At 46.5% G+C, this 26745-nt stretch overlaps 3 protein-coding genes and 1 pseudogene across 5 annotated transcripts in view; 1 reads left to right on the top strand and 3 right to left on the bottom strand.

The window, feature by feature from the left end:
* The window catches only part of CBL (Cbl proto-oncogene), an 87524-nt gene extending 77976 nt beyond the window's left edge, over window positions 1–9548 (bottom strand). The window contains exon 1 of the mRNA XM_081064715.1: window positions 9238–9548. Within this exon, the coding sequence (XP_080920841.1) occupies window positions 9238–9429 (192 nt within the window). The 5' untranslated portion in view covers window positions 9430–9548. The remainder of the gene's footprint in view (window positions 1–9237) is intronic.
* Window positions 9549–14163: 4615 nt separating this feature from the next.
* On the top strand, window positions 14164–18298 carry DRC12 (dynein regulatory complex subunit 12 homolog; the record flags this gene model as incomplete). 2 transcript variants are annotated; one of them, XM_081064713.1, is made up of 7 exons in its annotated part: window positions 14164–14185; window positions 14520–14595; window positions 15043–15108; window positions 15493–15612; window positions 16138–16230; window positions 17684–17814; window positions 18102–18298. In XM_081064713.1, the coding sequence occupies exons 2-7, from the start codon at window positions 14532–14534 to the stop codon at window positions 18228–18230; spliced, it is 603 nt and encodes a 200-aa protein (XP_080920839.1). In that variant the 5' UTR covers window positions 14164–14185; window positions 14520–14531. The 2 variants fall into 2 exon arrangements, with proteins under 2 accessions (XP_080920839.1, XP_080920840.1); XM_081064714.1 differs by lacking the exon at window positions 16138–16230 and having other exon boundaries at window positions 14180–14185; window positions 18102–18230.
* Window positions 18299–20520: 2222 nt separating this feature from the next.
* LOC308504348 (elongation factor 1-alpha 1-like) lies at window positions 20521–22313 on the bottom strand (annotated as a pseudogene). Its single transcript has 2 exons — window positions 21391–22313; window positions 20521–20944 (listed from the first exon to the last, which is right to left on the bottom strand). The product of its transcript is annotated as an elongation factor 1-alpha 1-like (transcript).
* Window positions 20988–26736, bottom strand: NHERF4 (NHERF family PDZ scaffold protein 4). Its single transcript, XM_081064712.1, is given in 12 exon segments — window positions 20988–23066; window positions 23321–23340; window positions 23343–23520; window positions 23665–23889; window positions 23986–24182; window positions 24409–24613; window positions 24879–25015; window positions 25113–25302; window positions 25572–25783; window positions 26110–26183; window positions 26293–26320; window positions 26699–26736. Coding segments are annotated over 12 exon segments (1512 nt in total). The 5' UTR covers window positions 26715–26736; the 3' UTR covers window positions 20988–23036.
* Between the last annotated feature and the right edge of the window lie 9 nt (window positions 26737–26745).

Here is a 26745-nt window from a genome sequence, read left to right as displayed (position 1 = left end):
TATATATGGATTCTATTTTTAAAAGGACAAAATAATTCTCTGCCTAGACATATCAGTGAAACTTCAAACCAAACACTTAGCATGAACTAGAGATGAAACAATTTTAGCATCACTGTTGGATGTCTGACCCTAATGGAGACACAACTGTAGATTAGAATATGGCAGACGAGCCTGCTCAGTCTAAAATCCCTCCCGATTCCCAATCCCCTTTCTTTTCTCTTCAGGGATTAAGTAAAAATTTGCCTAATGATTCCCACACAGCTATCCCAGAGCCCTTTGTATACCTTCAGTTATATCACCAGATTCTAAGCATGAGTGAGCTGGGTCTTTAACTGCCCAGCACCTGGTATATACTTTGTGTTCAATAAAACTGTGAGTGTGGCAGCCGGTTAGCTCAGTTGGTTGGAGCACGGTGCTCTTTACAAGGTTGCCGATTTGATCCCCACATGGGCCACTGTGAGCTGCGCCCTCCACGACTAGATTGAAACAACTACTTGACTTGGAGCTGATGGGTCCTGGAAAAACATACTTAAAAGTTTTTAAAAAAAATAAAATAAAAGTGTGAGTGTGGGAAGTTGCCAACATAATTTTCACCTAAGGTAACTAGGAATCAGTTACCATATTTAAAATCAACAAGCTAGACAAGGGTTGTGAGTGGAAGCAGATTTTTTGGAGGACCGTGTGCCAATACGTATTTCTTAAAACTTTAATGATGATTCCTTTGACTCCGCACACTGCATTTCTAGGAGTTTATTCTAAAAACAAAAAATGTAGAAACTGCATAATGGATAGTCACTGAAGCATAGTTTCTAATATTAAAAATAAAAAGTAACCTAGAAGATTATTGATATGAATATATTAAGTGTATATATACATCCATCCATATTATAAAGTCTTATACAGTCCTTAAAAAAAATTCAGGAAGACCTATAAGTGGTATTAACATGAAAAAAATCTCTAATGTAGCAAACTTTTAAAAACAAAAAATTCTAGAACCAATTTTATTTTAAAAATCTCACTTTTGATTAACAATTTTTCTTATTTTATAAGTATTACTTTTAAAATTTAAAAATAACTAAAATCTTAAACAGAAATAGGATACTTTATTGCCATTACTATTGCCAAACAAAACAAAACAAAAAATCCCCCCAAAAAAACCCTGTCAAGTTTCTCTAAAGTAAAAGCAGCTGCCATGTGGAGCCTTGCTATGTCAAGTGTAATCCCTGGCAGCTGCACTGACTTCACCTGGGAGCTGGTCAGGAATGCAGAATCTCAGACTCCACCCCAGATCTACTCAGACTGTACATTTTAAATCCCTGATGATCTGAATTCATGTTGAAGTCTGAGAAGCACTGGTTTATAAGAAATCACTTAACAAAGTTTGAATACCAGTTCAAGAGCCTCATAAGAAAAGAAAGTATTACCTGGGTGACTTAGACATATTATTTAATCTCTCTGAATCTCAGTTTCATTCTCATAAGTCACATTATTTGAGATTTTTGATGTATCAGCAGATGTGAAATTGTAAACTGCTCTACAATACTGTAAGAAATGAGTAGAACTTAGTTATCAGTCTTAGTAAATGCTAAAAAGTCAACAACTTAACCAAGTCAATAAATCTTTCAAGGGCAGTGCTGTCCATCCAACCTTCTCAGAGCCACTTAAGGAAAAGGATAGGACTAGAGGGATGGACCCCAAACTGTAGACAGTAGTTACCTCTGAAGAGGGTAACCATTTTGGGGTATGAGAGTAAAAGCAGACTTTTACATTTTGTTCTATTTATGATTCATATATATCTATATATAAATATATAATTTTTTTTACAAAGAGTGCTAAACTAATATCCTGCTATTCAAAGTGAGTCTAAGAAAGAAGGCAGGATTTAGGATCTCATGCCACTCACTGAAGTACCAGTGAGTTGGCCTAATTTTAAGACTTCTCCATGGCTGATCCCAGAGCCAGAGGGAAGGGAACAGTCTGGTGGTTACAAGAAGGTGCCCAAGCAGCAGAGTCTACTAAGCAAGACTCACCATCTATCCCAAAAGCTGCCGAGAGAAGACTCAGTCACTCTGATTTCTTCTGAGGAAACGATGGGAGCTTCTATGGCAGAAGCACCGCATCTCCCCAGGGCTTGGATCCCCAGAGGGTGTGCACCACCAATGCCATCATAAGCACCCCTTTCCCCTCCTCTTTTTGGAAGCTGTTGCAGGAAAGAACATTGTGGGGACAGAGCTGAGCTGGCTTCCAGTGCTCCTGGTTGACTACTCCCACCTATTTCCTTCCAGCACAAAATGTGCTAATCATAAAAACATTTCACAATGACTTCCTTGTTACAATCCCCCTCTTCTAACAAACCTAATGTAGATCAGAACTAACAATTTCATTGGAAAATGTGGTTGAAGTTTAGGCTCAGTTTCCAAACTAATACTTAGTCCATTTTTTCTTTTAATGTTATAGATTAGTCATTAGGGAAATAATTTTTTTATTGTATAAACATTATTGTATGTTTGACTATAACAGGAACTCTGCTGAAAGTGAAGAGTCAGGGAGTAATGTGTTCATGACTTATCAGGTTCATTACATGTATACTGCTGACTAACAACATATTAAAAACAGGTTTTGCTATATAGCGAAAGTCACCAAAAACTTCAACTAAAGTCACAAATTGAATACAGCAGATTATCTTCTTCCCTTGACCTAATGGTACTTTTATTCTATATACTTTTCAAAATTTCTATCAATGTTAATTGAGTTCATGTTTCATAAGGAATTATGAAGTATTTTACATCCTTTGGGGGATTCTTAATAGGCATAAAAACAGCACTTCACATTTTACAATGACTATATATTATCTTTATAAACAAAAAGGGTAAAATTACTTTTAGTAAATGTTACTTCAATTAGGTACAAAAAATACAATAATAAAAAATAAAGATTCCCTACCTGATCCCCCTAATTAATTATATAGAAAATGAGAGAATATGTTTTGATCCCACTTCACTTTGGTCAATGTTTGCACTTTACTCAGCAAGTAGTATTTATTAAGCAGAGGAACTGAAGTTAGACAAAGTCTTGGTCCTGAGGAGCTCTAGTGGGGGATGAAATAAAAAATATAAATGTGAAATAAAAAATATAAATGTGGGCCAGCCCAGTGGCTCAGGTGGTTGGAGCTCCATGCTCCTAACTCCGAAGGCTGCCGGTTCCATTCCCACAGGGGCCAGAAGGCTCTCAACCACGAGGTTGCCAGTTCAACTCCTCAAGTCCTGCAAGGGATGGTGGGCTGCGTCCCCTGCAACTAAGATTGAACAGGGCACCTTGAGCTGAGCTGCCGCTGAGCTCCTGGATGGCTCAGTTTATTGGAGCGCGGGCTCTCAACCACAAGGTTGCCGGTTCGACGCTTGCAAGGGATGGTGGGCTGTGCCCCCTGCAACTAAGATTGAACACGGCACCTTGAGCTGAGCTGCCGCTGAGCTCCCGGATGGCTCAGTTGCTTCGAGCGCATCCTCTCTACCACAAGGTAGCTGGTTTCGACTCCCGCAAGGGATGGTGGGCAGTGCCCCCTGCAACTAAGTTTGAACACGGCACCTTGAGCTGAGCTGCCGCTGAGCTCCCGGATGGCTCAGTTGCTTCGAGCGCATCCTCTCTACCACAAGGTAGCTGGTTTCGACTCCCGCAAGGGATGGTGGGCAGTGCCCCCTGCAACTAGAAAATGGCAACTGGACCTGGAGCTGAGCTGTGCCCTCCACAACTAAGACTGAAAGGACAACAACTTGAAGCTGAATGGCATCCTCCACAACTAAGATTGAAAGGACAACGACTTGGAAAAAAGTCCTGGAAGTACACACTATTCCCCAATAAAGTCCTGTTCCCCTTCCCCAACAAAATCTTTAAAAAAATAAAGTATAAGTTTCCACATTTATTAAAAAAAAAAAAAATATATATATATATATATATATATATATATATCTGATAACATATATACAAATGCTATCAGATAACGAATTAAGTATAATAGGAAAATAATGTGTACAAGCCTCTATGATCATCATGCAAAGTACCCAGTATACGTAATTTGAAAAGACACAAACCTTTAACTTAAAAGTAGATAACAGATATTTCATTAAATGGTACTAGTTAAACACTATCTTAATATCATTCAAGAGAATGTCTACCTTATTGAGTGTGTGAATGACAGGTGTGTATGTGGGTATGTGTGTAATGCTGTTGTATAACTACAAAGGTCACTTTCTGAATAAATGACTTTTGTTACTGAGACTTTGTTGCATGTATCTGAGAAGGTACTGTATGGAGAAAATAACTAAACCTTAGGAGGTGGGTAAACCTGGATTCCAAGTCAGTCTCCACTATTAACTAAGTTACATAAACTCTCTGAGCCTACCTTCATCTATAAAACAAGGATGATACCACCTAAGGGCTACTGAAAGAAATAAGTCAGTTTAATGTAATGAATATTGATTCCCACCCCATACTTTTCCTTTAAGTAATTCCTTTGGGGCACACAAAGCAATTTAGCAAGTATGTACAAAGCACTTAGTATTGTGTAAGACCTCAAGACTGGACACTGCAGGAGATAAACTGATTACAGTTGCTGTCCTCATGGAGTTTACAATCTTGAGAGGTTAAGATAAACAGAAGAAATATGTACACAATGTTTAAACTTAAGAGGTCCCTTATCACTCTGTGCATACTTACATAATCGTTTATCACTATGATGTAATCTCCTGCAGTATAAGAATTTACACCTGGTACTATGCTTGGGATTTAGTGAGTGTGCAAACATAGGAAGAAAGGTAAGAAGAAAGTAATCCAGTGAAATATACTGATTCATAAATTCTATCAAGTGCATCTTATTCTAAAATGTAGGAAGTTAACTCAAGGTGCTTTTGGGCGGGAGTGGGGCAGATAGTGTAAAAAGGAGAAGACTGGTGGCAGAAGGAAGAAGGATCATCTTTTGAAAACACTTTTTTGAACTCATGCTTTAAGGGGAAGCATTTTCCAATAAATTATATCCCATTAAAAAAACCAACACCTTGGGAATGCAGACTGGTGCAGCCGCTATGGAAGGCAGTGTGGAGATTCCTCAAAAAATTACGAACAGATTTACTGTATGACCCAGCAATCCCTCTCCTGGGTATCTACCCCAAAAATCTGAAAACATTTATCAATAAAGACACGTGTGCTCCGATGTTCATTGCAGCTTTGTTTACGGTGGCCAAGACACGGAAACAACCAAAATGTCCTTCCATAGATGAATGGATAAAGAAGTTGTGGTATATATACACAATGGAATACTATTCGGCAGTAAGAAAAGATGATATAGGAACATTTGTGACAACATGGATGGATCTTGAGAGTATAATGCTAAGCGAAATAAGTCAGACAGAAAACGCAGAGAACCCTATGATTTCACTGATATATGGTATATAAACCAAAAAGAACAAAAGAACAAGACAAACAAATGAGAAACAAAAACTCAGACGCAGACAATAGTCCAGTGGTTACCAGAGGGTTGGGGGGTGGGGGTTGCGGGATGAGGGTAAGGGGGATCAAATATATGGTGATGGAAGGAGAACTGACTCTAGGTGGTGAACACACAGTGGGATTTATAGATGATGTAATACAGAATTGTACACCTGAAATTATGTAATTTCATTAACAATTGTCACCCCAATAAATTAAAAAAAAAAACCCAACACCTTAATGTTTTAATGATGTAAGCTAATTTAAAATAAAAACATAGTATAGGGCCGGCCCCGTGGCTCAGGCGGTTAGAGCTCCATGTTCCTAACTCCAAAGTCTGCCGGTTTGATTCCCACATGGGCCAGTGGGCTCTCAACCACAAGGTTGCCAGTTCGACTCTTCGAGTTCTGCAAGGGATGGTGGGCTGCGTCCCTTGCAACTAAGATTGAACACAGCACCTTGAGCTGAGCTGCCTCCCAGATGGCTCAGTTGGTTGGAGTGTGTCCTCTCAACCACAACGTTGCCGGTTCGACTCCCGCAAGGGATGGTGGGCTGTGCTCCCTGCAACTAACAACAGCAACTGGACCTGGAGCTGAGCTGCGCCCTCCACAACTAAGACTGAAAGGACAACAACTTGACTTGGAAAAAAGTCCTGGAAGTACACACTGTTCCCCAATAAAGTTCTGTTCCCCTTCCCCAATAAAAATCTAAATAAAAATTAAAAATTAAAAACATAGTATAGACCTAAAATACTGCCAGCATGATGCTATACTTCAGAAATGAGAAAACTACTGCCTGCAGTTGTGTGGGTTTTTTTTGTACACCTGCAAGCTAAGAATGGTTTTTACATTTTTAATGTGTTGTAAAAACAACAAAGAATATAGCACTGAGTATGTGGCCAGCAAAGCCTAAAATATTTACTATCTGTTTCTTGGCAAAATTTTGCCACCTCCCTCTCTACTTCATAATGGAATTTTGAGTTTCTCATTAAGCACCTTAATTCTTCTAAATTTACATTTACATTAATTTATATGATTTCTCTCTCTGCCTCCTGCCCAGTTGTCTCTTAACTTATTAGTCACTATCTTAATATACATTTACACAAATATTAATTACAATATACTGGGATATTTAAAAAAAGAAACTAGGGGCTGAGCATGTCTTAATAACAAGTGTTCTAGCACAAGCATTTTTCCAAGGAGTTTAAATTCCACAACAGATTAGTAAATTGAGCCTATGAATGGATTAGTAAATTAGGCCTATGTTGACCAGAATCCATGACTTATACCAACTTCTCCATCTGCATACATTCAATATTGCAGGATCAGTCAATAAACTGATTAATAACAGACTGGAATAATATTCATCTAGCTTCAATACCAAGTATAAAACAGGTATGAAATGGTGACTTAGAGCTAAATTCAATAAATGTGTGAAAACATTTGTGGATTTAACGGTAAGTTCTTCACCACTCATACCACATGAAGACAAGAAGGGTTAGTGACACATTTAAGACTTTCAACAATAAAAACAGTGAAAAAAAGAGAACATCTATGCTTAAAACATCAAGAGTAAGAGACTGTCTATGCAATGTAACAACACTGAGGAAGTAATGTTTATTCAGAAAATCTGGAAAGCAGTAGTAATGAACCTATCAGACTCATACAACAGAAAGAAGAACTAAGTTTTCATTTCAGCCCAACTAGTAATATGTGACATGGAGGATAGAGAGTACTAAAAATTATCTTCCAAGACAAGCAACAAAGAAACAAATCCCTCTCCCCATACTAGAATGGAAAAGTTAGCCTACTTTCCTTGAAACTAGCAACATCTCAAAAGCATTTTCATTCAAAACTGAGTCCACTTTATTCTTCCCAAATAATTAAACATTCTGCAGAAGAAATAAAAATTCAACACACATACTTTAAAGACATGAAGAAGTAAGACTCAGGGAGGGATCTGAATTGGACTACCTAACAGAGGCTCCAAAGTTTGACATCAAGTTTATTATTTTTAAGGAGAAGTCTCTAATCAATACAATTTTAATACACTGCATAAACATGTGTCATAGGAGAAACTAACTAGAAACGCAATTTGTTTTTTCTATTCCAGGAGAACCTTTCTAGTCCTAACTGTAAATCCCTAAAATGCAAACCCACAAACTTCAGATTTTGAATACATTCGATTTTTTCAAAAAGATGTCAAAGCATTTCAAGTTCCCTTTACAAGTCTAACTTTCTGTAATAGTTGTATTACAATTTCTAATAATGAAATGACAACACCAATATAATCAACATACAAATACTTGCATCATTAATTACAATACCAACAATTTAACATGAGAAAAGCCAGCTCTGACAAAAGTGGCTCTGAAACCACTGGTATGCACTACAGAAGTGTTAACTCACACGCAGGACTTACGAAGCATTTATATAGCACCTTGATTACTTGCCAAGTGCTTCAGAATCATTTTTATTAGCAGTTGATAATCCAAAACAATCCACGAAGAACTTGACAGAACAGGAAGCTTGGACTAGAGAGTAATCCCAAAGACCAATTGTACTCTGGAGGCCATAACACCATTCTCTTACAATATGCCAAATACTTCCTAATCACTTTTCATCCACAGTATGAATTTTCCAAGAATAAGTTATTAATTAATAAGGTGAAAAATATCAAGGAAATATTGTTTTGAATCTCTGGAACAAATTGTTAGACTGCTTAAACACTTTTAAGTACTTGCAACTAACTAGTATATTTCATGATATAGACACAGCTACCTACAAAGAAGTAAAATTCACCCAAGTGCCAAACTTAAAGTGGCTAAATATTCAGGCGTTATTTTTCACAGTTGCTTAAAAAAAATTTTTTTTAAAGGTAATCAAAGAAGCTGGCTCATCCACGCTTCCAGTCAGGTCCTGTATAAGGAGGCAGGTCTGCTACAAAAAGTAGAACCCACGTAAAAGTAGTGTGTTACTCTAAGGAGGAAGTTCTGGAAGAAGAATCTGCTGCCTAGCATGCTCAGTCAATACATCTTCCGAAGATAAAGGTTCTAACCAGAACTTGTGGTTTAATCAGTGCGTATCTGAGCACCAGCAATGGATCACATCCAATGTTCTGGAGGATATAAACTTGGGCTGGTGCTACGTCGATGTGAAGGAAAGTTCCTTCCTTGATCCATTTAAACATCCCTATTTCCTTCATCTTGCTGTCACATGTTAATGCGAAAATAACTGAAGGACCACGCAGGGCACAGTTTGCCTGCGGAGCGGTCCTGACCCCGGGTCTCTGTCAGAGCCCCAAACGTGATGCAGCGCACCAGTCAGGGCTCGGCTCCCCGACAGCCGACGCTCTTCCCCACCCCTGCCTCTGCCTCCGGGGGCCCATTCCAGGACCCACAGCCCGCTCCCCTGCAGAGCCCCAAACCCCGCGAAGCCCCCCCAACTTCCGCCCGGAGCCTGCCCACTTAACCTAGCCCCAGCCCCCACCCCACCTTTGTCTCGCCCCCCAACGCGCCACCTCGGGGTCCCCCCCGCCGACCGCCGCAGCCCTGCCCCCACCGCCGACTCCCATCTCCCCGGGGTCCTCCCCACCCCCACAGCCCCCACCCCTCCGCCCCGTCACCCCGGCTCCTCTCCTCCCCAACCCCGCACGACACGGCCCCTCCCCCAGCTTCCTCCGTCCCTTCCTTCCCTTCCCTCGGCCCCTCCGCCCACGCCCACCCCTGCTCCCGCGGATCCTTCGCAGGCCTTTCACCTTGTCCATGAGCTTCCAGCACTTCTCCACCATCTTCTTGTCCACGGTCCCCGGCGGGTGGGGGCTGAGGTGGTGGTGGTGGTGGTGCGGCTGGAAGGCGTCCTTCATGAGCCCGATGAGGCCGCCCGAGCCCGAGCCCCCGGAGCCCCCGCCGCCCCCGGCCCCAGAGCTCTTTTTCACATTGCCGGCCATGGCCCGGTGGAGCGTGGGGGGCCAGCCGCGTCCGCCCGCTCCGCTCCGCTCCGCTGCAAGCGAGGTGAAGGAGGGGCCTCACCCAGCCACCGCCGCCGCCGCCGCCGCCGGCTGTCGGGGCGGAGGGCGGGGCGGCCGCCGGGAGGCGGTGGGCGGTGCCGGGAGCGCGGATCCGCGCGGGCGCGCCCCTTCAGGAACAGGAGCCCGGTGACAGGAGCAGCGCACCAACCGTGGGGAAGCGGGCTGCCCGGTCCCCACCGGGGAGCGACCCCTCCTGAGCTAGCCCCACCGAAGCCGCAATCTCCCGGACAGCCGCGGCCAAGTTTCCGCGCCGCTTGCCCCCGCCCCTACCTTCGTGGGCGGGCCGGGGCGGGGCCGGGCGGGACCTTCGCGCCTGCGCCCTCTGCTGGAGAAACGGGGCGATGAAGGGGCGGGCCTCACGTGGAGTCTGCGCACAAGGCAGAAGCCGAGCCCTCCATGTTTCTTGTGGGCTTTAGGTTGGCCCTCCTTGAGTGAGTCGTTGGATTATTTAATACAGGCAGCTATAGAAAGAATCTTAACATCAAGTCTTTTCCTTACTCCTGACAAAGGAGGAAATTGAACTTAAAGTTATTTTCTTCCTCACATTGTAGGAGTAAAAGGGAAGTTATTTCCCTACCACCTGGTGTTTTAAACTCCCCATTAAGTCTGGACCAAGGACAGGAATGTGAATGCAGCAGGTTGTTCAAACCTGATGAGACCCCAGAAAGGCTTGAGACACTCGGGGTGCAAGCTCTTCTTCCAGGCCCTTTGACCTCTGGAAACAAAACACTTCCCCCTTTTTTAGCTTCTGAACACTAGTTCCTTTTCTGGGAATTGAATATGTACTTAAGATTCTCCTGGGGGCAGATGGGTGGCTCAGTTGGTTAGAGTGTGACCTCTGGGCAACAGGGCCGACGGTTTGATTCCCAACTGGGCCAGCGAACTGTGCCCTCTGCAACTAGAATGAAGTCAATGAGGTACCACTGAGCTCCTGGGTGGGTGGATGGCTCAGTTGGGTGGAGTGCGTGCTCTCGCAAGTTGGGCTCCTGCAAGGGATGGTGGGCTGCGCCCCCTGCAACTAAGATTGATCAACAGCAACTGGAGCTGGAGCTGAGCTGCGCCCTCCACAACTAAGACTGAAAGGACAACAACTTGACTTGGAAAAAGTCCTGGAAGTACACAGTGTTCCCCGATAAAGTCCTGTTCCCTTCCCCAATAAAGTCTTTTTTAAAAAAAATTTAAAGATTCTCCTGCTCCTTGCATTGCACCGCAGGCCAGGCGCCACCCACATCAGGCCCTGACCGCAGAAACAGCTGTGAGCCCTGGCCAGAGGAGTACTCCATTGCTCACATGGAGCTGAATACAGTTCCCAGTCACTTCCACTTCTCTAATCGAAGAGTTTCGTTGGAAGAACTTTGAAAAAAGGAACTTCCCTCCCAAAGGAGGAAGTGCCCTGCCCTACTTTGCTAATTCTGAGCCTCAGCTTTGGGAGCCTGCAGGCCCTGGTGTGTCAATAAACACCCAGTAGAACCTTCGATCCCCCCACAAAGCCCTTGACTGATTAGGGAATTAAGCTTATCAAGTAATCCTGTCAAAATATGTGTGAACTCAAGGGCCCTTCAGCCAGACATCCTGGTTTTGCAATTCAGTGGCCTTTACTATTGATTATGGAGTCAATATTATCATTTCCTATCAGTAGAATTTCCTTTGATCAGTTCCTACCTAAAAAGAGTTATGACACTCTCCCAGAGGAAAATATAGGCAAAGCTCTTAGATAATGGTCAAAACTTAACATCCCTAGTGCCACTGCCCTAGTTGCAGGCCTTCCTTTTCTCTCCCCTGGTCTATTGAAACCTTTTCCTCACTGGTTGTCCTGCTGCCTCCGCTCTATCCTGGCACAAGACTAGTCAGCCTCACACAAAACAAATTTAAATACTCCCCATTCCTCCTGAATGAAGTCAAGCGTCGTGATCTAATTCCAAACTACCTTGCAGTTTTATACTATTCCAATACATAAATCCTATGCTGGGTGTCTCACCAAGTCACAAAATACCACAATCTTCTTTTTTTCATAACTATTACTCAGAGCATTTTCTGTGTCCTAAAGTGTGCTACTAAAATCCAATCCACTCTTCAAAACTCAACCCAAATATTACCCTCCTTACCAGACACTCCAGCTAGAAATAATCCTTCCCTCCTCTAAATTTCCATAAACATTTATTTCTCACACCTACCACACATTGATTTACGCTACAATGTCTTATCAACTTCTGTCTTCCACAGTACCTAGTAGTACCGTATAGGTACACAAAGGTATTTCTTCCCCTCATAATCAAATCCTAGATTTAATCTAGTATAGGTAAGAAATTAACCCTTGGAACTGAGCTTGTGTAGATCATCTACACATCTCTGGCATGGCTTAAGGCTTCCAATTTGTATTATCTTCAGTACAGTCTGTGTAGAGTGGAATTGTATAATTTGCACTTTGTTTCTGCTGCAGTAAGCCATATTCCTTTTAATATACAATGACCTATCTCTCACATCTGAATAAAGCATAGAGAATGACTCTTCTCTTCTCTCTATCTCTTCAAAATTCACAGATGTGATCCTATTCAAAAGAAGACAGAGTTCTGCCAAAATGATCTTTCCTATTTTCACCTCTAAACTGAGTTAATAAAAAAAAAAAAAAAGAAGGAAAGATTGACCTTTTCTCTCAATTTTTACTTGGCTTGTTTTTCAAAATGTACCAGAGATAGGATTGGATTGTTGATCACAATGTCATTCTCATCCCTGAGTTACTCTAGAGCTAACTCAGTTTGCATCCCATCATGTGACATGTGGCATTTTGCTTATTCTCTTTCACCTTCACCCCAAACCACATCCTCATTCTGCACCTGAAAGTCGGTTGACTGCACATATTTGAAACGTATATGCTCTTCTGAGGCATGACATGTTGTTTGTATTCTGTAACCTGTGTCCTCAATATGTCATTCCATGCATCAGCATAACAGAGACACTAATCATTTCATGGGAAACATCCCCAAACAGACTTCTAGCTGAGGAGAAGATCTAGGACAGGAACCTCTACTGCATTCCTAAGCAGGGAGAGAGGGCTTTGGGGGAAGAATAAACAAAAAACATACTTCAGGATTAGAAGAAAAGTATTCTCCGTATTTGGAAAATGTGATGGTTATCTGAGGTACAGGAACTGTAAGCACCTGGAAGGACCAGCCTGGTTCTTCTCTTCAATCTGTAAAATATCCAAAGGGCCAAAGAAGTATCCTGCAGGTGACAAGTCAACATAAACCAGCCTCTTTTTGAATCTGCCTGATCTCCAAAGGAAGGATTTTTTTATTCCCAGATCTCATAGCTATTTCTTCAGATCTGCTGTGACAACAGGCAATTGACAAAAAATGTTGAGGGGGACAGAGACAAAGAGAAATAGCTAAAGAAAGAGTCTGCAATTCCCTTAGTCCAAAAGGGGCAGAGTCCCGAAGTTTACTGTTTTCATTCTAGCGAGTAAGGTGCCCAGAGATTCAGGTGGCAGACAGATGGCAAGGCTCCCCATAGCACAGGGTTGGAGGGATGGTGGGGGCTGCCCAACAAGGACAAGTCATCCATCACACTCCCCTCCCCAAATTTGTTTTTCCAATCACCCATGACTCCAACAAGATGCTAGCAAGTATCTCCAAGAGGGGGGCACTTCCAACCTTGCCTCATAAATAACGTAAATAGAAAAAATTAAGAGACTCCAGAGGTCAAGAAGTCCACTAGAGGGAGCCCCAACCAACTCAATACTGCCCAGAGCCAAAGGAGTTTCTCAGCACCTGCCTTAAAAATCAACGGCATAAGGGAATAGGGGAAGAGAGGCAACAAATTAAATCACCATGAGAGAAAATAGCCCTGTAAATACCCAATTAAAACCCAGGCCTGTCAGGATTTACAAAATCAAAAATTTAAAGACAAGGAAACTGAGGCTGAGCAAAGTTAAGTGTTTTGCCCAAGTTTACATAACCAGAGTGGGGACTAGAACTCACAACTCTTGTCTCCAGTGCTCTTACCTACTACTTTTGCATCCCTCTAAGTTAGCACCCTAGAGTCCATGGGTCTACTTCTTCTCTGTGTCTCATTTCTCTGACGTGGGAAACTCTCAACTACATTCTCCAGCATTTCTTTCCCTCACTACCCGTAGAATGCCTTCCTGAAGAGGATCTTCAGTTTTAAGCCTAATAGTGTCATTTTGCTCATGAGATCTAGGGATGTAAATTGCCTCCAAATGGCTACAATCAGTTCTATTTCTCTGTATCAACACAACAGCATTGTTTCAAATGTGTAAATCTGTCATGTGCAAATCTGTCATTTGTAAATCTCCAAATTGCAGGCAGTGCTACATGGAAGTGATTGGAAATGAATCATAGCTAATGAGCTCCAAAGCCCTTTCTCCTCAAACTACACTTGGATTTTGGGATAAAGAAATAATTAGGACCTTGGTATTTTAAGCTTTATATTTAGCCCATTCCACCTTCCTATGAACTCGGTGTTTCCCAGTTGCCTGGACAACATGCCGTCTCTGGAAACCCAACTTTCCAGTTCTCAATCCTGCCCCCAAAGGAAATTTGCCACCCCGGATTGGCTCCCAGAATCCAATCTCCTCCTCAGGCTCCTAGCTGGTTGGGCCTTTTCTCTGCCCCTCCCCATGAGTGGGTCACTCCACAGGGAGACAGACACAACAAAGGTAAGAGGGAGTCCTACAGATAGGAAGAGTCAGGGTAAGGATGATGGGAAGAGGGAAGGGACGAGATACTGAGATTTTTTTTCTCCAAAAGAGGATTGAGAGAAGTGATTTCTGTACATAGAGATTCATTGATAGGCAGAAACAGCTCCATCTTCTCTACTGACCCCAGCTTTGCCTAAGGTTCCAAGGAGACCAAGAACGGAAGCTTCTGGAAAGTATAAGAGACAGACTTGAAGACTAAAATTCTAACTCTCCTGGGATTCCTGGTTCAGTCTAGGGACCAGGAAAGCCTCCCCATGTCCAGACCTAAATACAAGTCCCCTCTCTCCCCCAGGACCGCAAGGAGATGCCACCTAAGACCAAAGAAAAAAGGATGAAAGCTGAAGCACAGAAGAAGAAAAAGAATGCAGGTGCTGGAGAGTCAGGGTGGGTGGAGGTGGGTACCCCCTGTTTCTCCATGCTCTGGCTCAGAGACCAAACAGAGGTGCTGGAGAGAATTCAGCCCTCTGCATGACACAATGAAGCTTTCTTGACCCTCTTCCTTCATCTCCTCGAAACCAGGTTTCATGGAGCTGGGAAAGTGGAAAAGTGAGAAAATTGGCACCCACACCTCCCTTGAACCTCTTTTGGCTCCATGCCTTCCTTATATGTTCATTACACATATTTCGAGTACCCACTATATGTTGGACAGTGAGGACACAGTGGTGAATTGAGTAGAGTCTGCCATAGAAATCTCTCAGTTAGTGGTCCTCACATCTCCTGCAAGAAGAAAGTCTGGAGTGTGGGATGAGAATGGGAGGGGAGCAAAGAAGGCTGAGACCATGATAAGCTGAGGCTCTGCCAACTTGCCAGGGCAGATGTGGAGACGGAATCCATGCACAGGCTGACAATGTTGGAAATGGAGTTGCTCCGAGACCACTTGGGTAAGAAAGATGGAAGCTCTGGGGGCAATAGAGGTGGGCCAATCAGTCATTTCTGTATCTTTGGGGGCTTGGAGAGTTGGAGCTATGGTGAGGGGCTGAGCTGATCTCTAACCATCTCGTAGTAGAAAAAGATTGTCATGAGTTGAGATTGTTAGGATGGTGTGGGCAGTGAGAGCTGATGAGCCAGAATATAGAGGAAGTTTCTGCTTCTTCGAAACAAAGAGCCCCTGGGATTCTGGGGACGGGGGGAGGGGGGTACCCAGAATGAGAATGAGAGGCTGGAAGCCTGCCACCAGGTTTCCAGAGGTGGGCTATCAAGCTCCTGGGGGCTTATTCACTGGGCTCCCCAGTGAGCCCTGAGAGCTGCTCTGGTACTGTTCACAGCTCTGTGGAAGGGTGAGGCCCGCCGAGCCAAGGCTTCTGAAGACCAGCTGAAGCAGAGGTTGCAAGGGCTGGAGGCTGAACTGGAGGGGGCCCGAAGTGAAGGGAAGGCCATATATGCAGGTGTGTGGTCCGTCAAGTAGGTAGGCAGAAGACAGGGGCCTGGAAGAGGATACCAAGGGGCCAGAGGATTTAAGGAAAGAAAACAAGGAGGACTTCCATCTGCCATGCCTAGTCTCAGCCTTCCCAGCACAGTACAAATCAGGCAGGAACCTGAAAGAAGGAAAGGAAGGCTTCCAGGATTCCAGGCAGGGACCTTCCAGGACGCTTGGTGCCATGTTGTTGCTGCTTTGTGGGTTACAGAATGCAGCCATGGCCTTGATCTAATGCATCCCATAGGACTGAATAGGGAAAAGGGCTACACTCCCCATTCTGAGCTGGTATGAGGGAAGGGGATCTGGTTTTCTAGCTCTTCCCCAGGTGTTCAGGGTCTCCCAGCTTCTCAGAATCACCACAAAAATCAAGAAGGCCTTTGTCCTTCTGTCCCACTTCTGGACCAAGCAGAGCCCTACACACCCCCAACTTCCCTTCTTTTTTCTGCCGCTCCATCCCTACGTGGGTCCCTGGCCACCCACGGCCCCACCACAGAGATGAGTCTTCAGTGCCAGGCCCTACAAGAGGAGATGGAGACCCGCAGCAGGCAGCTGGAGCAAGAAATGAGGGGCCTTCGGGAGCAGCTAGGTAGGCTCACCGCCCTCGGAGGCCTTTCTCTCTGAGGACACTGAGGCGGTCCCGCCTGTAGGGGCGAACTGAAGATGGGCCTTCTCCAGAAGACTGCAATCTAGGCTCTCATATCACCTTCTCTACTGACTGTCCCACCACTGAGGATTGAAACAGAGGGGTCAGGATGGCAGAAATATTAAGTTATCTTAAGATTGAAGAAAGGTCTTAAGTAAAGAAGTCTTTCACCCATTTCCCCTTCTCAATAGTCTCTCCAAATCCAGTTCTTCCTCCCCACCACTGCCATGTCTCTCATAGGCAAAACATATTCCCTTTTAGTTTAACTACTTTTTCAACCAAACTAAGAGAAAATGTTTGACTTACTTCCTTCCATATCTTCAAGGCCTTGGGCATAGTAGACCCTAAATAACTATTTGCTAAATCAATGAATAAACCTTCCAAATAAACAAATTTGTGTATATACATATATATATATATATATATGTATATATATATATATATATTTATATATTTATACATATATATATATATATATATATATATATATATATGTCAGGAAGTTTTCGCTTTTTTCATTCTTGGTTACAGGATAGAATTGAAATATTTTAGCGGGGCAATTGGGTGGCTCAGTTGGTTAAAGGGAGAGCTCTGAACAATGGGGCTGCCGGTCCAATTCCCACACAGGCCAGCAAGCTGCGCCATCTGCTACTAGAATGAAGACAAGGAGCTACAGCTGAGCTGAGCTGAGCTGAGCTACCGGTTCAACTCCCGCAAGGGATGGTGGGCGCTGCAGCTGAGCTCCCAGGCGGCCAGATGGCTCAGTTCGTTGGAGGAAAAACACACTATTCCCCCTATAAAGTCCTGGGGGGAAAAAAAGAGAGATATTTTAGCCCAGCACACAAGATTTTCACAATATTAGCTTCAAAGTTTTCTTATCCTAAAATAGCTTTAGTTTAGCTACAGATATCTAAGAGTTGCTTATCCGCCATGCATACACTGAGTTCATTTCCTAATGTTTGCATTATCTCAAATTTAAATGAGATCAATACTTATTGAGCACCTCCTATATACTAGGTGCTTTCCCATACATTATCACATATAACTCTCACAACTAGCCTGTGAAGTACGTGACATTCTCTCTTTAAAGATGAAAAACATGAGGCTCAGAGAAAGACATGCCCAATGGTACAGAGGTAGCAAGCGACAAGACGTGGGACCCATATGTCTTGTCCCAAGCCCACTACTCTCTAGAGTAGCAGCAGTAGTAGTAGAGCCCACTACTCTCTACTTACTGGTACTTGAACTCATTATAGGAACTACGGGAAAGTTGATGACTCTGGGGAGTCCGGCATGATCCCACTCAAGTTCCACTTCTTGGGTACCTTTGGAGATTCTGTTCAAGGGTAGCGTGTCACGATTCTGTCCTCTTTCATCCTTCTGCTCCACCTCCCAGAGACAGGCCAGAGGAAGGCTGAGGTGGCACAGAGAGAGGCCAGGCAGGCCCTCAGAGAGTGGGACCGGACTCTGGCTCAGCTTCGGACCCAGGTGGCAGACATGGAGGCCAAGTATGAGGAAATCTTACATGTAAGCACCACCCTCTGAAGCCAAGCCATCCCAGTACCCAGCATTCCCTCGTCACCACCACAAACCCCAGCTAGTGTGACAATGACAGATGGGGGTGGGGAGAGGGGAAGTATCTCCACAGAGAATCTGCTCTATTTTGAGGGAAGACAGCCAGGGGATGAAACCATGCCAACCAACTAATAATACGAACTTTAAGGAAACACTGGCAAGGAAAGCTGACAGACCAACCTGGGGCACCCCTCACCTTGCCCTCTTCCTTCCTGGGGCCTAAAGCTTGGTGTCTGTAGGGTAGCCTGGACTGGCTCTTGGCTAAGCTGAGAGCCATCAAGCCTCAGTGGAAGGCGGCTGTGCTGAGACTCCACACCAGGCACAAGGAGCAGCTCCGCCAGTTTGGACTCAACCCCCTGGATCTTTGAGGTTGTAAGAATATAGTCTCTGGGGCTCTCTGAGGCCCCAGCAATAAAGCTGTCTTGATGTAGAAGTCAACAGAACTGGGGGTTGTGGCTTTTTGGCAAAAATGAGTGCCTCTCATGGGAACATCTTGGTTCTGGGCTGACCCACTATCCTGAAGACTAAATGATGGGAGAGAAATTTGACCAACGCTCAACCCTTTTGCTAGAGAAACTGGGTCCAACCCCTTGAGTCTGGGGCCCTTTTGGTCCCTTCAAACTGCCACCTCCCACCCCCAACCATACAAACACAAGCAGCCAGATTTGTAGGGAAAGGCCATTTCTATAACGGACGAGCAGTGATGATGCCCCAGCCTCCACGATCCTAAGTGTCCAGAGGGCAGGTGTAACTGGTCTCCAAACTCTTGCAATACATTCCAGAGTCCTGGAGTCATACCCAGGGCAAGTTCCACACGGCTTCAATCCTAGCCGCCCCTATAGCCCACCTGAAAAGGGAAAATTCCATTTCTCTGTTCTACTACAGCACTCTCAGTACTGCTTTACTTCTGGTCACCAAATGTGTAGGGGTTTTTCCCACACCAAACAATTCAACTCTTCTGTGGACACCAGCTCAGTGACCCATAATTTAACTCAATTCTGACACTATCTACCTGGAGACCCCACAGATTATAAGGACTCAGCCCCAGAAGTTGCCAATCTCAAGCCAAGGCTGTCGCCTGTGCTTCTGACCCACTGGCTATAAATCAGAGAATCCCACAACCTCCGACTGGGGTTCTATCATTTGCTCGAGCATCTCACAGAATTCAGAGAAACAGTTTACTTCCTCAATTGTTGGTTTATTATAAAAAATACAACTCAGGAACAGCCAGATGAAGAGATGCCAAGGGCAGGGTTTGGGTGTGGAAGCTCATGCACACGGTCAGTAACTGAACTGGGAAGTTCTCCGAACCTAGTCCTTTGGAGTTTTGTTTGTTTGTTTGTTTGTTTGTTTTTTCAGTATTACTTAAGCCTCATTTATTTTAGGTTCTTTGATAAATACCTCAGTATTTATTTGTAAATGTGAGAATTCTCATTCTAGTAACTAGAAAACTGAAATTTGATATACCAACAAATTTACTCAATATTGATGTAAGTATACAAAATTTTATATGCAACATGTGGACTTTATTACATAATTTGGCCTTTGTAAACTAGCTTACACATCAACAAAGTTACTCTTTGTCCTAACCTATTAACTGTTGCACCAACAGACCCCCTTCCATAGCTTTTTATCATGTAAACAGATGATTCCTCCCCTTAAGACAAGGTGAAAAAACCCAAAGTTCCCACCCAGAAAATATTACCCCCAAATTATCAAATTCTCAAGTTTCAGCAGATGTAACACCAGAAATAGGCTATGGGCAACTCTAAGTCTCTTACCTAAGTAGTACTATGGGAAGTTACAGTGTTGACCAAAAGAACACACAGGTTTCTCATTAAACTTTGTTTTAATGGGTCTCAAAATTCTGTGACAGATTTTTGGTCAAGTTGTTTCCATTAAAAAGTACTGATTTTAAAAACTAATAATTTAAAAACTGTGTGGGGACAGAGCCCCAGAGAGCAGTTTCCAGGCTCTCGGCCTCATGTGGAGAGGTGCTGGCTCGGGTAGTAAATGGCCGTCAGCTGTGGCTCGTTGGCGGTCAGCTGTAACCGTTGAGCCATTGACCACTGATATAACTGCCGCAGCTACGGAGGGAAGCCAAGGAGAGTGGGGGAGAGAGTGGGGGAGAGTGGAGGAGAGTGGGGGAGAGTGGGGGAGAGTGGGGGAGAGTGGAGGAGAGTGGGGGAGAGTGGAGGAGAGTGGGGGAGAGTGGAGGAGAGTGGGGGAGAGTGGGGGAGAGTGGAGGAGAGTGGAGGAGAGTGGAGGAGAGTGGAAGAGAGTGGAAGAGAGTCGAGGAGAGTCGGTCAGTTGGCAACAAAGCGGACAGCAGATTGCACATCATGTAAACCCAGCCTCCAGTGAGACCATAGTGGTATGACTCCCCTACCTATGGCTCCGTGGGTGTTCCTTTTTGGCCTAGCCACATCCTGCGTTCTTATGTGGGGAGTGGGAGCAGAGACCCCGCACAACAAACTTCCACACACAAAAAACAAATGGTCCACAAAACATTCTCCTTTCCTTCTGACGGTTTTAGGATGCATTGTAATCATTAACCAGTCTTTTACTATTACATTTAAACGGCCAATTGAGACAAACAGTTCTGAGACCGTTCTTCTACCACTGATTAAGACTGGGGTGGCAGGTATGGGATAATATTCATTTAGCCGTCTGAGCTTTCTGGGTAGACTTGGTGACCGTGTCATCTCCAGCTGCCTTCTTGTCCACTGCTGTGATGACATTCACAGCAACTAACTGCCTGTCTCTTGTCACGAACAGCAAAATGGCCAAGAGGAGGGTAGTCAGTGAAGCTCTCAACACACCTGGGCTTGTGAGGAACCGTGTCAATGATGGCAGCATCACCAGATTTCAAAAACTTGGGGCCATCTTCCAGCTTCCATCTCCTTTAGCTCAGCAAATTTGCAAGCAATGTGAGCTGGGTGACAACCAAGCACAGGTGCGTACCCAGCACTGATTTGGCCTCGATAGTTCAGGATACTCACCTGAGCTGTGAAGCCAGCTGTTTTCATCGGTAGGTCATTTTTGCTGTCACCAGCCACACATTGCCACAATGAACATCTTTGACAAACACATTTTTTTTTTTTAAGATTTTTTTTATTGGGGAAGGGGAACAGGACTTTATTGGGGAACAGTGTGTATGTACTTGACTTTTCCCAAGTCAAGTTGTGGTCCTTTCAATCCCAGTTGTGGAGGGTGCAGCTCAGCTCCAGGTCAAGTTGCCATTGTTAGTTGCAGGGGGCGCAGCCCACCAGTCGAACCGGCAACCTTGTGGTTGAGAGGATGCGCTCCAACCAACTGAGCCATTGAGGAGCTCAGCGGCAGCTCAGCTCAAGGTGCCGTGTTCAATCTTAGTTGCAGGGGGCGGAGCCCACCATCCCTTGTGGGACTCGAGGAGTTGAAACGGCACCCTTGTGGTTGAGAGCCCATTGGCCCATATGGGAATCGAATCAGCAGCCTTCGGAGTTAGGAGCATAGAGCTCCAACTGCCTGAGCCACCGGGCCGGCCACGACAGACACATTCTTGACACTGAAGCCCACATTGTCCCCAGGAAGAGCTTCACTCAAAGCTTCATGGTGCATTTCAACAGACTTTACTTCAGTTGTAACATTGACTGGAGCAAAGGTGACCACCATGTCAGGTCTGACAACACCACTCTCCACTCGGCCCACAGGGACAGTACCAATACCACTGTGTAGACATCCCAGTGGGGCAGACGTCAAGGCCTGTCAGTTTGACGAGTTGGTGGCAGGATGCAATCCAGAGCTTCCAGCAGCGTGGTTCCGCTGGCACTGCCATCTTTACGGGTGACTTTCCATCCCTTGAACCAAGACATGTTAGCACTTGGCTCCAGCACGTTGTCACCATTCCAACCAGAAATTGGCACAAATGCAACTGTGTCAGGGTTGTAGCCAATATTCTTAATATAGGTGCTGACTTCCTTAATGATTTCCTCGTATCTCTTCTGGCTGTAAGGCGGCTCAGTGGAATCCATTTTGTTAACACCCACAATTACTTGTTTCACACCCAGTGTGTAAGCTGGAAGGGCATGCTCACGGGTCTGCCCATTCTTGGAGAGAACTGCTTCAAATTCACCAACACCAGCAGCAACAATCAGGACAACACAGTAATGTTTTTGATAAAGTCTCTCTGTCCTGGAGAATCAGTGATGGTCACATAATACTTGCTGGTCTCGAATTGCCACAGGGAGATATCAATGGTGATCCCACATTCACGTTCAGCTTTCAGTTTATCCAAGACCCAGGCAGACTTGAAGGAGCCCTTTCCCATCTCAGCAGCCTCCTTCTCAAGTTTTTCGATGGTTCTTTAGTTGATCCCACCACGTTTGTAGATCAGATGACCAGGAGTGGTCGACTCGCCGGAATGTCTGTCCAACGACAACGACGTTGATGTGTGTCTTTTCCTTTCCCATTTTGGCTTAAATTCAGCGGTGGTTTTCACTACACCTGTGTTCTGGCGGCAAACCCATTGCAAAAAAATCTTTGGGGGTTTTATGGAGGCTTCATTACATAAGCACAATTGGTTGGTGATTAATTCAATCTCCAGCTCCTCTCGCCAGCCACCCAAGAGGATGGGGTGGGGTATGGGTGGAGGTAGGGCTGTAAGTTCCAACCCTCTAATCACATGGTTGGATCCCCTGGCAATCAGCCCAGAATCTTTAGGTGTTTCCAAAAGTCACTCTGAAAGTCATTAACAAAATTAGTTATGGTTGAAAGGAGCTTTTTACGAATAACAAAAGACCCCTTTATTGCTCTTGTTACTTAGGAAATTCCAAGGGTTTTAGGAGCTCTGTGCCAGAAGGCCAAATGTATATTTCTTATTATAATTCACAAAATCACACCACTCATTTCAGACAGAACTTCATCGTTGGGGCACAGCTCCCAAAGCTCCCAGGAGGCATCTTCTGGAGTCAGAGGAGGGGCTTCCTAGTAGGTCCACATGAGGCCTCTGACCACACCCTCTTCTAGGAGGAGGGTTCATGGGAAAGAAGGAAGACCCTGGGCAATCCTGTGATTGTCCAGAGTCCTAGAGGACCAATTTCTGGCTTAAAGAGAGCAGCTCAGTTCCTACCACCTCAGGCTGGAGAGTGAAGACAGGAAAGCCAATGGGTAGGTCGGTGCAAAGGAGGGGAGTGCTACAGCAGATCTGAGGCTAGAGCCCAGTCCTAAGCAGAGAGAGGGGGAGAAGGTTATTCAAGGACCAGAAGAGTTCCTTTTCCCTGCCCCCACCTAAACTGGAATGCCCCGGAGTGGGACTTGTTCCATGGGTCCTCTGTCCCCACCTACCATGACCTAAAGTCCCCGTCTGAGTGAGTGCCCCACCCTGCCCCACCCTGCAGCCCTCCTGCTTTGTCCAGCTCTCTGGTTCCCCTGCGTCCTCCTCTGGCTGCTCATAGTCCTTCCGTCTCTTCTTCCTCACCTTTCCAGATCCTGGGGAAGCCAGGCTTCCAAGGCCTGCAGAGGCCTAGTCGCCAGCTTCAGGCACAGGGGCGGCTTAGCCTCAGCCAGCTGCTGAAGCCTTTCCAGGTCAGTCTCTCCACCCACAGGAGACCCGTTCACCTCCAGAATCACGTCTCCCCTTTGCAGCCCTGCCTGGGCAGCCGAGCCTCCTCGGGTCACCTGGGGTTGTGGGGGACGGGGGGAGACACAGAACACAGAACACCATGGGAAAGTTTGCTGGCACTCTAAGGCTCTGGGAGGTAAGCATAGGAAGGCTCCTCAGGAGGCAAATATGGATGGGATCGACGGCCTATGGGCATTCACCTGGGAGATGAAGAGACAATGCCCATTGGCCACACAGCTGAGTCGGAAACCATAGCCACCGCCAGGCCCAGGGTACAGGAAGCACTGGCGGGAGCCAACTGGGACAGGAGGCATGGCTGTGTCTTCAACTGGTGGGTGCTTGATCTCAACCAGAGAGGCTGAGCAGGTGTCCTGAGAGCCACGAACCTCTGTGCTCTCCAGGAAGAGGAGCGGGGACAAGCGGACCTGGAAGGAGGCAGAGAGAACAAACCTGTTGCTTCTCCCTCTACCTGAGCCTGCTCCATTCCTGCCCCACCCTAGCCCCTGGCCTTTAGTTCGCACCATGCTGAAGAAGCGGTCAGCCTCAGGGTCCACGACAGTAAGGGAGACACAGGAGCCCTGTGCCCGGATCCTGGAAACTGTCTCCTTGTGGCTCAGCCCCTCCACACTGTCCCCAGCCACAGCCACCAGCCGGTCCCCGGCCTGCATCCCAGCCCTTTCAGCTGGGAGTCCTGGGTCTACTTCCCACAGGAACTGCCCTGGGACACAGATAGCCTCAATGTACCTCCCCTGCTTATCCCCAGTGCCAGCCCAGGCCATCATGTGCTCACTGGGGGACTGACCAGGGTCTACACCAGAGGAGGAGGCCCAGGGCTGGGGCTCAGACAGGGACATTGTTTATGTGCACTGAGCAGTGTATATATAATACTTGTGTGCCCACCCCAAGGTCCACCTTCCCTACCCACCCCCAGGGCTCCCACTCACCAAGGCGACCGTCAAGGCCCTTCTCCTCCCGGAGCACGAACCCGAAGCCCTGGGGCCCTTTCTCTAGGTGCAGACAGCGGGGCTTGGTGGGCAGTGCCCAGCCCTCGGCCAGGGGTGCAGCCAAAGGCATTCCCAGCTGGCGACACTTTTCCTCCACCTCTGGGCCTGCCACCAGCAGGGTCACCTGCTCTCCACTCTGCCAAAGCTGTGGGGACCCAGCAGGGCCTCAGCATCAGCTACCTGAGTAGGGAGGGTAGAGGCAGGCATCTCCTCACAGCCCCTCTGCCCAGGCCCAGGAATGAGGCACTAAGGGTAGGAGAGAGAAGGGCCTAGCACAAACTGTAACGGCAAGGATGGGGAGGGAGGTACAAGATCAGGGGGTTGGGTACCTGGCAGAGGAGTCTACTTCCTGAGGCAGGGGCCCCAGGCCCAGAAGCTTTGAGGATGGATGGGGAATCAGGCAGCCATACCTTCCTGCTGAGTTGGTTATAAGTGAACTTCTCCACACTGACACCATTCACTTCTAACAGTCGGGCCCCAGGGGGCACCCCTGCCCGCTCAGCTGCTCCTCCAGTACTCAGCACCAACCAGAAAGAACCCTGATGTTCTGAAAGCCAAAACACAAAGCAAGCAGTAGTCTGCTGGCTCCCTGGAGTGGAGCTGAGATCCCTCTCCTGACCTCCCTCCCGAGCCTCTAGGCTTACCATGGGTGACAGTAAAGCCAAAGCCACCCTCATCTTTCACTATGTGGCACAGCCGGGGCCGGACCTCCGGGCCCAGAATAGGACAGAGGAGGGCATCATTCCCCTGCAGAGCTCGGGCCACATCAAGCACATGCTGTGCCCAAACTGTCAGCAACACCCGAGGACCACTGGCTTGGATGCGGCGTATCACCTAAATCGAGGGCACGGCTGGTGAGGTTGGAGCGGGCTCCTCTTGCCAACTCCCTGTCTCTGGAACCGATATTTTTCACCATAGGAACCAGCTGTCTGGATGCCTCCAGCCAATTATTTTGACCTGGGCACCTCTAAATCCTGGGGGGTGAGGCAGGTTGAGGCTTGGATCCTGCCCCCATATGCCCGGGGAAGTGACCCTGGCTTCTCTCTCCCTGAAATGGTATGGAACATTTTTCTATACCATGGGGAGTCACAGGCCAACCTCACCACCTCAGAGTCTTCATGTTCCACAACATGGTTGTTCACACCCAGGATCCGATCTCCTTCCCGAAGACCCTGGCGCTGGGCAGAGGTACCTGGCTCCACCCTGCACACCACATGCCTTGCCCGACCCAGCTCCTGCTGCAGGTGGAAGCCAAAACTCCTGCCCTCCTCCTTGCTCAGCAGACAGAAGCGAGGCCGCTCCACGCTCCTGAGATCTGGAGGGGTAGGTGGGCAGCAGAAAAGGGGAAGGAGGAGGGATGTGGCCCAAGTACAAGTTACCTTGTGCCTCGCAGAACCTGCCCCCTCGATAGGGCACCGGGCACGCTTCTACCCAGGTAGGGTGTGGGCAGTAGGACCAAACACTGTGGGCAGAATGGCTGGGACAGACGGTAACACCCATCCCCCTCCTTGTCCCTGTGGTGACTCCCAACTAATGCTTTTATCAGAGGGAGATAGAGCGGTTACCAAGGAGATGGGAGGTTTGTGGAGCCCTGGTGTCTCTGGGGAAGGGGAATGGTTACCCAGGGGGTAGGAGGGTTACCGGAGGGGTCATGGTCTTCGGCCAGGGACAGGACAGGATTATCAATTCCCAGCTTCGGATTAAACTCAAACTTCCTGCAAGGACGTCCCAGACTCTACTTGAGGTGCTAATGGCAGCTGAAGAGCTTCCCCACCTTAGATTCCCTCCTCCCCTCGCTCCAACCTTTCACAGCATACCACTTACAGAGTTAATGAGGCTGTGTCCTGGAGATCTGCTGGGCAAAAGGGGTGAGGGGAAGAGAGGGGCATTCTCACACACACACCCCAACCCCTCTTTCATGGTCATTAATTGAAAGGACTTAGGGGAACCTCCAAATGCAGGACTTGCCCCCTCCATTCTGCTCCGAAAAGGTCTTGCCTTCCCTTTCCTTCCCCTCCCCCCAAGGCCGTGGCACAGACATCTAAGCATATCGATATAAGGTGTGGACCAGGAAGACTGACATATCCACTCACCTCTCCTCTCCTAACTTCTGGTCTGTTTGCCTCAGGGCTGCAAGCCCTAACATTAAGCGCAGTCCTAAAGCCTCAGACCCCCGACCTGCCCTGACTGCCCCAAAGTCCCCTCCAGGGGACCTCTCCCAGCCTCATACCTGCAGCTGACTCCATAGTTGGATGAACGACTCAGTGCTCAGGGAAG

Source organism: Rhinolophus hipposideros, assembly GCF_964194185.1.
Source record: "Rhinolophus hipposideros genome assembly, chromosome: 10".
NCBI classification, from domain to species: Eukaryota; Metazoa; Chordata; class Mammalia; order Chiroptera; family Rhinolophidae; genus Rhinolophus; species Rhinolophus hipposideros.
This window is presented reverse-complemented; position numbering and strand designations above follow the sequence as displayed.